The 12,084-nt window shown below is 29.0% G+C and overlaps 1 protein-coding gene across 4 annotated transcripts; it reads left to right on the forward strand.

Moving 5' to 3' along the window:
* Positions 1-6,475: 6,475 nt before the first annotated feature.
* On the forward strand, positions 6,476-9,158 carry LOC137817137 (NADH-ubiquinone oxidoreductase). Of its 4 annotated transcripts, none has more exons than XM_068620375.1 (3): positions 6,476-6,622; positions 6,843-7,134; positions 8,960-9,158. In XM_068620375.1, the coding sequence occupies exon 2, from the start codon at positions 6,858-6,860 to the stop codon at positions 7,131-7,133; it is 276 nt and encodes a 91-aa protein (XP_068476476.1). In that variant the 5' UTR covers positions 6,476-6,622; positions 6,843-6,857; the 3' UTR covers position 7,134; positions 8,960-9,158. The 4 variants fall into 4 exon arrangements, with proteins under 4 accessions (XP_068476476.1, XP_068476475.1, XP_068476478.1 ...); XM_068620374.2 differs by having other exon boundaries at positions 6,487-6,622; positions 6,838-7,134; XM_068620377.2 differs by lacking the exon at positions 6,476-6,622 and adding an exon at positions 6,634-6,677.
* Positions 9,159-12,084: the final 2,926 nt, after the last annotated feature.

Below are 12,084 nucleotides of genomic sequence, written 5' to 3' on the forward strand. Positions count from 1 at the left end.
TGGCAAAAAAACTCAAGATAACACAGATCATGAACCACATAGGCAAAACAAGAAAGAGAATAAGAAGAGAGCGTGACTAACTTTAGAAATTCACTAAATAACAATCAAAATAAAAAATAATTAATTATTATATTAACTAAATTAGATAGTATTTTAGAGGTTAAAAAATTAATTGTATTAAAGTGGTTTTTATTATTAATAAAATTTATAAAATATTTTCTAAATTAATATTTAAATTAGTTAATATTACTAATTTAGAATCTAAAATATTAATAACTAAAACTCTCACAAGCTAAAATGTGAATTTAAAAATTACTTTATAAATTATTTTAATTATCAATAATTTTTTAATTTTTAAAATATTCTTTAATTTAATCTAATTATTTTAGTCTTTACAATTAATTATAATTTAATAATTTTTTTGTTATTGGGATGAGAGAGAAAAGAGAAATGAGAGAAGATGGAAGAGAATGAAAAACCCAAATGAATTGTAATTAGTAAGAATAGTGAAGTGAATAAATGGTGCAAATAGTTTATATATAAGAATACTATGCCTAAGACAGTGATGGTTACAAAGAGCAAAACTTGTCCAATGGAGGTCCATTACTAATGCTTCTGGACTTTATCAGTGCATGAAGAAATTATGGTAGAGAAAAAACAGCCTTAATTTGGACCCTCAAAGCCCATGCAGTCAACGAGTTACCACAAGCAGCGAAGCATGGATGAATCCACGTTTGGTGTTTTGGGCCCTTCGTGATTTTATCTCAAATATATATCGCAATTTCTCCCTCCACCATATCAATTTCAGCATGCACCCAATCAGTTCTAGAAAATGACAAAAATATCCCTCATAAATGACGAAAATAACCTTACACAAAAATGGGAAAAATTATTAATTTTTATCTGAAATATTTTGGATTTCAATTTTCGGAACATATTCTGAAATTTTTTATCCATAATGTATTTTTAGTTTTTTGTTCAGAATTTTTTTACAAATTTTATTTCTCAATTATAATTATTATTTTGAATTTTTAATTTGGAATAAAGGTAGTTTTGGAAATTTAAAAAATTGATATGGTGCAAGAGGGTAGTTTTGGAAATTTAAAAAATTGATATGGTGAAGGTTAAAATTGATATGGTGCAGGAAGAATTTGCCAATATATATATGTATATAAACTGATCAATGACTTGTAAAGAAAAGAATTAAAAAAAAATCCATCTAACGACAAGAATAAGATGAGTAATTAAATTTATTATTGTAATTAAAAGATATAAATAAAAATAATTTGTAACTAAATGATTTTATTAATATTTTTATATCAATTGAAAAATGAAATATTATTTATTAACTTTTGTTAATAGGTGAATCTTTCCAACATTATATATGTAATTAGTAACTTAAATTTTGAGATATATTAACAAATGTTTTATACAAATCTATATATTTATTAAATTTTTGATATTATAGGCCTTGATTCTAAGCATCTTGACGTTCGGCCTTTACAAAATTTGAATTAAAACCTGAATGCATCTATGTTGAGATATTAAGAACTTCAAGTAAATATATTTGTTTTTTCTTCTTTTTTTCACTATCAGTCCTCTAAAATAGACATTTTCCTTTAGAGAGTTAGATTTAATGTTAGATTAAAGGTATTTTAATTTTCTTTTGCTTATATTTTTGTTATTAAAAAGTATCTACAAATATATTTTAAAGTTTTTATTCATAGAGTCCCATTAATATTCACAAATGGAAGTGTTCACCAAAATTAAAATAAATTGTGACATGTTGATATTGAAAATATGTTTTGACAAACTTTTTTATAAATATTTAAGAAACAATAAGAAAAAAGTAAAATAAATTCTTCCATAACATTAAATTAGCTTATTCTCAAATTATAAAATAAAATTTAAATTACTTTAAATTAACTTATACACAAATTATAAAATAAATTTTAAAAAAACTATGGGATAGGATCTTTATAGTTTAGTTTATATTGAAATATATTTCTACTTATAAATAAAAAAAAATTATTTATTTACTTTATTTTACTCTTGTAAAAGGTTTAAGAAATTTATTTATCTAATAGCTTAAAGAGTATAGTTAAGGATATCCTAAGAAAAAATACCTATATTTCGCATCATTTTGTTCTTTATGCATTGTTTGGTTTTGTTGTTCAATTATTCATGCAGATGGAAAGGCGAGTAAACTACGCATTTGTATCCACTGAATGTCGCTGATTTCGAGTGAGGAATGACAAAGTTCATGGTTTTTTTTCCTCATTCAAGTAAAGAGAAAATATGGAAAAGTTGAAACATGTGCATCGTCTCTAATGCCTTTAACGTCCACACAATTTTTTGAAACAAATGTAAGAAAGATTATCAAATATAATATAAAGTTTTTTTTTATAAAAGATATATATTTTTTGAAAAAACTTGTGCGGGTTTTTTTATTGAGAAGACAACAAATAAAAGTTGTGTATATCAATTAAAACATGAAGTCAAACCAAAACATTTTTCATCAAAACGTGAAAGGACCTTGATTATGGTGGGTCTTAGTAAATGTGAAGTCTAATTACGTATATTCTAACATTAATCTCGTGTAATAAATTTAACTTCAAAAAATTACAAAAATTAGTAAGCAAATTATAAATCCAAAAAACTACACTTCTATTTTAAAGTAACAAATACTTCAAGAATCTACCTATAAAATAATACATGTACATCAAATTATAGGAAAAAGAGTACTCAAAGGTGAAATTAATTAAAAATGATAAATTAAAACATTCATGTTTAAAAAGTTCACTTCATTGTAATTTATAATTTTTTTTTAAAAAGGTAGATAATTAAGAATATCAAACGTCAATAAAATAAAATTATAAATATGTATACAAACACATAAGTCATTAATATTTTTTTCAGTTATTTTTTAGTTAGGTATTGTTTGCACTACTTTTGTTAAACCAAGAAAATATAATTTAAACAATCTTATACCAATCGATTGTTTAAAACAATCTAGTGCTTATAGATAAAGATAGTCCAGACAATTCTTGGTTATGATCATAACAAATCATGAGTAGTTTTCATGAACTAATATCTTTATCTTAAAGGGTGTTTATGAGAAAAGACTACATGACTATCATGTGATAAGAAGTTCAAACATAATTAAGTGTGACGTTCATCAAAATATTATACAACAAAAAATAAGAGGCTAAATACAAAACTATATAACAAGACACGTATTCAATTTGAATTAGTAAAATCGTCAAAAGAAGCAACTAACACATTGACTCAAAAATTCCAATAAAGACAGTAACACTATAGTGAAATAAAAAGTAAATTATAGAAAAGATGTTGAATAGAGCTTGAAAACTACTTCAAATTTTTTTCTTCATAATAAGTAGTTCATTAGACACTTTAAAGAGGTTGTATAATAGTTTGAAAAGGTTCCCAAATATTTCAACAAAACATTTATGACAACCAAACAATAGCTTGTGCGAGAGTGATAAAAACAATAATGTAAGACTTTCTAATTTTAAGTTGGTTCACCCTAACTTAGACTATGTATAGTTTTCTTTGGCAACCTGTAAAGGGCTCCAATTATGAAGGGGCTCTAGTTATGAATATGATTACAAATATTTTTACACTACCACTTCTACCTCACTTGAGCACACAAAGTTACTCCTGGATATCCTTTTGTCTTCTTCCCCTGAGATAAAACATGAGTACACAATGTCAACTCTTGAGTGAGTACACAATATCACTCTTGATAATAGAACAAATGTTGTTTTTAAAAGTTACAAAGAAACTCTCATAGGAAGAATACAAATATAATCACTCCTTATTCTAAAGACTAACTTCACATAATGAAGGATTTATAAAAAAAGGTACCTTATCTCTTAAATATGTCTATTTGAAGATCCTTTATCTAAACACTTCAAAGCTTTTGATTCTTTTGTATTGTGGAATAAGCCGAACAAATTCACTATAGAAGTGTCTACCAACAAAAATGTTAATAGGATAATAGAGATGAGATTTCAAATGTAAATGGTAGAAGATAAACAAATGAAGAATAAGAAAAAAACACATATAGAAATAATGTGAAGTGAAGTGTTAATGAACTTCCATCTACATCCATGACAAAATTCATTATGCTTATAGAAAGTTTCTCTCTTAGTGAACTCTTGAAACTCTCACAATTTTATGTCTTTATCGTTGAATTCAATCTCCAATAACTAGATAAATCCAAGCAATGAAAGAACTTGTTGCCTGACAAAATCTTCAAAATCATATGAGAGGGATTATGATTTCTTGACACCTTCATCATCTTTATAGATCCTCAAGAAATATCCTCTCTTACGAAGTGAAACTTGATATTTGTGTTTTGTTCTTCATGGTAAACTTAATTCTTGGATAAACCATTGTTTACATCACAAAACCAATAATGTTTGTGTATGAAATACCTTTCATATAACTTTATTCCTTTATCCTTAGGAACTATTCATTACTATGCTTGTAGTGTGAAACAAAAGGTGTGGAAATAGGATTCAAGTTTGTCGTTCCAAATGTGTCAAAGATGTTTTTGAGATAAATCTTTTGAGACACATATATATGCTAAAAAGATAGGCCAAGTTCAAGAGGGGAGGGGGGTTTGAATTGAACTTTCAAAATTTTCTTGAAAAAGAGTTTAGAATAAAGTTCTTAGAATAATCAACCGATTAAAATATTTCCATAATGCAAATCAACATGTTAAAAATTTAATTTCAGTTCAAAAACAAAAAAAAAAATAATCAATTAAATTTCACCAGATAAAAATTCAACTTGTTAAAATTTAAATTAACCAAGAACTATTCAAGATTAAAATGCAGAAATTGAAATATAGAGAGATAGAAGATCACACAATGACTTTTACATTGGTTCACTCTCCCACAAGAACAACATCTAGTTTCTTAGCCACAACAACCGAGGTTTAACTAAACACAAATCTTTACTATATAAAAACTACAAGAATATAACTCTTCAACCCTACAAAAGTATTTTACCCACAAGTAATACGCGATTACCTTAAAAAAATTAGAAACCCTATATAATCAGCATTACAAAAGTGAGAAGAATTAAAGGAACAACACTTGAGTTTGAGTTTACACATAACACACAAGTTCTAAATTTTAGAAATTCTTCTTCAAACAAGACTATATGATCTAAGATTTAAAAAAAAAAGTGTTTTAAAAACTATTTTTTTGCATATAAGTATTTCTCTCACAAAGTAGTAATAATTCACTCAAAAAGTTTTTTAAAAATTACCCAAAAAACATAAAAAAAAAAACACAATTTTATGAAAAACTGAACTATCAGTTTTAATAGATTAAAAATTCTATTTAATCTATTGATTTCACTTAAAGTGAAAACAATGGATTAGTCTCCTTAATTTTTATAGAGGCAAAGTATTTACTAATTTCTTTCATTAAATTTTAAAAATATATGCACTATACATACTTTGTAATTATTTTGTATTAATTTTTAAAAATAAACTATATTAGACAACACCTTTTTCTTTTTCTTTGTTGAGTTTTAAAAGTAAAAATATGTACTTCACCTCAGAAACACAGCACACCCAATTCTTCCTTCTAAGAGGGCATTCTTCAATGCATCCACTTTGCTGTCTTGTACTTATGTTGGCATATTCAATAACATACTATTCTTTGTTAATAAAATCATTAATTGCAATATCAACCTGGAATAAATTTAAAAGATTTGTTTAAAAATTATTGAGTACTGATAATATACTTGAAAATATATCATACTTGCTTACCTCCTTTGTAATTTCTATTAAACAAGTGTGCGAACTGATAAATCTTTTAATAAATGAATTAATACTCTTTTATGTTTCAGTAGTTTCCCTAATGAAATAAAATTAGAGTAAATCTTGCTTATCTTTAATAGGAAAAAAAATGGTGGAAAGGGTTAAAGGGGTAACCAGGTGGAATGTAAAGAATAGAATTTAAGATTAATAATATTTTTAGATAAAAAAAATATATTGGGTAATAACAATAAAAATAAAGGAAGGGAGTGTCTAGGAAAGTGTAAATAGTAAAACCCCTGAAATTGTTGAGCTTAAAAGGTGGGCCTAATGGACTTAGGAACGTTGGGCCGAGGTTCTTTCTTAAAGGACTAATTCTTTCTGCACCCCATGAATTGTGACCTGTATCTGATACAGTTTTTAATTTCTAAAATTGTCCTCAAGAATTGAAAAACATATCTATTCTAGAAAAGTAAATTCAGAATATATTTTTATATTCTAAAAATAAAATTTTAGAATTGATTTTTTAATTTTTTTTTTAAATTACGAAATACAAAAAAATACATTACAAAAGAAATTTTGAAAAATAAAATCTGGAAGCGTATTTCAGAAAAAAAGAATTCCAGAATTTTGATCCATACTCCTTTTATATGTAAAGGCGTTTTTGTCATTTAACTTAAACATTGAGTGCATATCACAATTAATCGGGTGCAGGAAGTAAATAAAAACCAGCAAAGTGAAAAACAAAAATTCACGAGTGGATTTAGCGAGTTTAAAAGGCAGCAGGGAAGCTTAGCCCCTTTCATTTGGTGCTGATCGGAACAGGTAACGTTGCAAACGCTTTCTCACACTCAATTCTCGCGTTTCAACCATTTCAATTGTACTTTTAGTATTCTTAAATGCTTCGTATATTTTTTCGAAAGGTTCCAGATTCGTGGATTTAATTGTTGTAATTACGTTTATCCTCCTAATCATTCGTCACGGTTCGCTTTGGTAATTTAGGGTTTGTAACAGATTTAATTTTGTTTTTCTATTGGAAGGGAAGAGAAGAGAGGGAAAAATGGGTTTCATCATGGAATTTGCGGAGAACTTGGTATTGAAGTTGATGGAGGACCCGAAGGAAAGAGATCGGAGGTTCAGGGAGCACGTTTATAGAGTGAAGGACAGGTGCGCGAAGACGAAGGAGATGTGGAGCTACCCCATGCGACCCTATGGTTTCTGGACATTCGAACGCCACAATTCTCAGCTTGCATGGGATGCCCAAATTAGCCAAGTTGCTGGTAGGAGGGACCCTTATGATGATCTCCTCCAACATTTCTCCGCTCCACCTAAATGAGGTATTATTCTTGAAAACCCTAACCTCCAAGTATGCAGCAGCTCTCAAATCTTAATGCAAAAGTGAATTTTGTTTTAGTTTTTTTTAATGTTCGATTCCTTTTGTTTGATTAGATTTTGTTTTTGCTGGTGGGTTACTATATAGAGGTTATGTTAGTACTTCGAGGCTGATGTTGTAATACCATACGTGCTCTTATTAGTTATGAATGCATTGTGTTTTTGGTGTGCAACTAGAGATTCAATGTTTTTTCAAACCTTTGGGTTGGGATTCTGGAGTTGGTTAGAAGGAGAGTTGATTGGGAAACTCTGCACCAATCTGTTATATATGTAACATGAGAAACTTGGTTTTTAGTAATGAAGCCTGAGGGGCAATGATTTATCTTGGTTTTAAATTAGTTCCTTACAGTGCGAGTCTCTTTTATTACATTTAAAAGTCAGCTTCTGATATTCCTTTAAAAACCGAAGTCAGTGGGAGACTTTTAATCACCAGCTATGTTTGCTTCTCTGGGATTCTATAGGGACTATTATTTTGGTCAATTTCAGAACCCTAAACACGAACTTCACCTTCAGGAACAAATTGAAGAGCTGATGTCATGATTCATGCATTTTGTCGATTATATAGTACTAGATGGAGAGTTGAGAGAGAAAACGAATGGAAATGTAGAGATGTGGAGACATGCTTTGAGAACATAGGAATTTTGTATAAGTAGATGTTAAACATAGTATGTGAAATGTATGTTTAGCAAAAGATACACCGGTTTGAGCCTTATAGTTAAAATGGGAGGCCATACCATACGTCACATAATTTAAGTGGCTTGGAACCACAGTACTTCATGATGAGAAAATAGAGAAAAAGATAAGCCATACAATTCAAACGGTTGAGTGAAATGAAGTAGTGCTGTATTATTATTAGTGATAGAAAAAGTACCACTGAAGATTAAAGGAAAATCTTACTGCATAACTATAAGAATTGTTTAGTCATATGGTATTGAAGAGTAAACAAACTATTTGGTCCCTATATTTGTAGGACGTTGTCACATTATTAGTCCCTAAACTACATGAAATGATGAAAGTAAAAGAGAGTCTCTGAAAGTGTAAATCAGCAATCAAATTTGTATAAAATTAAAAAATAATGTGACTGAGGTGACAGTATTAACATTTATTTAGAGACTAGAATGATGGTAACTATGTAAGTTTAGGAATTTATTTAACAACATCTTAGTTTGAAGGACTAATGTGACGGTGTCTTCCACTTTCAAGGACCAAAGTAACCATTTTCTTAGAACTGAATATTAGTGAGTAAAAAATGCCAACAAGGAAATAAGCATGGTAGTGCAAATATGAAAATATTATAGTATATGAGTGGACACACTAAATAATATATATATATATATATATATATATATATATATATATATATGGTTAAAAATGATTGCATTAGAGAGGGATGTGGTCAATCTTACCTTGGGTAGTAGGGCCTTGTGTAGAGAAGACTTGTAAATACCGTAATAAGCATAGTGCATTATTAGATGAAGGGTAGTGCAATATTTGAGGTAGAGGAAATTATGGAACTTAAAACAAAAACACTATAGGTCGAACCATGAAGAAAGTTTAGATTTAAATGGTTCATCATTAGATATGGTGTAAATTTGAACATTATCTTGTAGGAAAAACACCTTTGTTGTTCCTTTGAATTTATTGCTCTTTTTTTGAATTTTTTCTATTATAGTCTTTTGAAATTGTGATTAGGTCCGTTCTTATTTAGAATTGCAGTACCTACCAACCACTGTCTTATCTAATCATATTTTGTATTCTTTATTGATGCAGTTTTGCTGACCTTGGCTGTAGCATTATTGGTGGAAAAGGATGAATTTGTTGTAATTTCCTCTTTTATAACATACTGGTCTGTTATTTTAAATAAATGTTCCATATAACTATGGTGCTGGAAGGATTTTTTTCCCATGAGATTCTTGCACTATTTTGCAGTTTCTGGCAATATTTCTATTTTATCAATTTTCATCTCTCACTGTTTAGTGGTCTATTTTTTCTTAATAGAATTCAACTATAGGTCAGGTTTGCAATGGGAGTGGATTGTCTAATGTAGTGCTGTGAATGTTACTCTGTTACTATTTAGTTTACAGCGGTTAGATTCGTGTAGTGCATTGAATTTTGACATAAATCTTTTTTAACTAAAAGGATATTTGTTTAGCTTGTATCTCCTTCAACTCCTGAATCTTCATGTTTCCCCATGTTACCTTGAAAGAGTTCCCTGTCCGCTGACTGACTTTGTGGTATCAACATTCCAGTTCAGAGTGGTACATGCTAGTTGGTAAATGTTGGTGCGTTGTATTTGAGTAAAAGTGTTATATAAGGAAAAATTAGAAACAAACGGGCAAAGCGGATTGGGGACAAGAAATGGAAGAAACAATGCCACAATCCCTAAGGATTGATGAGTTGGGGAGGATTTTCCATCAATTAGCACAATTGGCAACTTGTTTCCTGTGGGAGGACGACCACCTTCATCGCCAGTACCTACCATAATTCAAGTAAAGAAACAAAAGTGAAAATAGGATCTCACTAATGTGTGGTCTTTGCCTTTTACTATTCTTGATCCTCTTTAGTCCTTTAGTGAAACCTCCTAAATTAAAATCCAGAAAGTATTAAATGGAAAACATGCAATGAGTTTCAAGCTCAACTCGGAAAGACAAAATTGGAAGACAAGAATAGAGCAATACAAACCAAGTAACTAAAATTTCAAACTTTTGTATTTAGAACTAGTGTTTTCAAGAGACAAGTTGGATTGGAAGCGTATGTATGAAAATGAAAGAACCAAGCGGTGTGTAGAAGGACTTCTTATTGAGGGGAACTTTTTCTTTCCTTTTAACAAATTTTTGAGCTTTGTATTTCCTTCAACTCCGGAATCTTTCGTGTTTCCCCACGTTGACCTTGAAAGTGTTCTCTGTCCACTGGCTTTTTGGTATCGACATTCCAATTCAGAATGGCACAGCACATGCTAGTTGGAAAATCTTTGTGCGTTGTATTAGTACAAGACTTGAGCATATGATCTCTTGAGTGAATCTTAAATTCAGTATCTCAAACTTCAACGAAAAATTTGAAACAAAAGGGAAATGTGGATTGAGGAAAACGAAGGAAAGAAACAACGCCACAATCCCTTAAATTTGATAAGTTGAGGAGGATTAGTCACAAATTGTACGAATTCTTTGATAAGATCCTAGAGTTCTGCACAAGAATTAAGTCAAACTAATTTTCTTACAATTTTAAGTTAAATTTCATTATCCAAGTTCTACCACAATGTTAGAAAGTTTCTCCCATTTGGAGGCTTGGATTTTCTCGCCTCATCCCATTAGGAATTAAATTATCCACTTGAAAATAATTTTCACTAAAATTTAATTATCCATTAGAATGAAGCCACACTAACCACTATAAGGCAAATCTTCTTACACCCAATCATTTTTAACCTGCACCCAACATATATTTTTAATTTCCAAAAATATCCTTTATTCCAAAAATAAAAATTCAGAATTGAAAATAATATATTTTGGAAAAATAAATCTGGAAGAGGTTATTGAGTTTTGGAAATAAAAATCCAGAAACAAAAATCAAAATTCTATTCTGGATAAAAAAAAATTTGGAATTGAAAATAATACATTTTAGAAAAGAAGATCCGGAAGAGTGATTATTGTGTTTTGGAAATAAAAATCTGGAAATAAAAATGAAAAGCCCATTTTGGATAGGAAAATCCGTAATACAAAAAATTCGTTTTGGAAAAAAATCTAGAACACATATTTCGGAAAAGGGAGAGTCTAGAAGGTATTTTTATATACACCTCATTTTTTTAAGGACATTTTTGTCTTTCCGCTGGAATCGGGTGCAGTGGTATGGTGCATGGTGCAGGAAGCAATTGCCCCACTATAATTGCTTGGAAGCCTATGAAACATAAAAACAGAACTGACCCAAAACATATCAATAGTCAAACAAACTTATGAGTTTTTTTATTGTATTGGTTTTTCTTGACGATTTTGTATTTAATTAAATTATGTAATTCGAAAAGTAATCATATATGTGAAAAAAGGTTACCGGATTATATAATCCGGAAGGTAATTACAAATTTAAAAAATGATTTTCAGATTACATAATCCAGAATATTATAGAAGAGCATTTTCGAAAATTTGAAAATTTATGGAAGTGAAAGAAGAAGGTAGGAAGGTGGAGGAAGAAATCGTCTTAGTCAATTTTGCTTATTTTCTTAATTGTTCCTTTTTAATTTTTTTTTCACATCTACGTTTTCTTTTCTCACTTTGAATCCAAGTTAACTTGGTATTTATCGTAATGTTATAACCTTTAATTATTTAATGATATTCTTTTCACGAACATGGGTCTATTTTTTTTTATGATCATAAGTTTATGCTTCTTCCACGTTTTTTTTAAACCAACAAATTATGTAAACACATTAAACTGTCTTTTCGAATAATAATATTCAGCAATCGTTGAAGGATAATTTATTTTTGAATAGTTGGAAAAAAATGTTGCATCATGACACAGACTGCAACTTTAAAGGTAAATTAAGAGAAACCTTTGATATGTAGTTTATTTTCCTAAAGTTTAGGTTGCATGTTGCAACAAAGACTCTTCAAAAAGGTGTATCTATATAGGGCAGCATTTGTGAAGGGTGCCAAAGAGAGGGAAAGGAAGGGAAGGATTAGATGCAAGAAGAACAAACTAAAATCTTGATAAAGCAGCTTTCACCAGATTTGTAGAAGAGAAGCTAGTTATAGCAAGTGGGGAAATAAATCAAAATTCACTCCCAAATATAGATGCAAATAATTATTATTTAATGCATTACTCACACGGTTAAATAAATGGTAATATCGAGCTGTACATAAATATAAAAAACTTAATATTATGTATGAATGATGAATTTTAAAAATTTC

Source organism: Phaseolus vulgaris, chromosome 2, assembly GCF_051622355.1.
Source record: "Phaseolus vulgaris cultivar YP4 chromosome 2, ASM5162235v1, whole genome shotgun sequence".
NCBI classification, from domain to species: domain Eukaryota; kingdom Viridiplantae; phylum Streptophyta; class Magnoliopsida; order Fabales; family Fabaceae; genus Phaseolus; species Phaseolus vulgaris.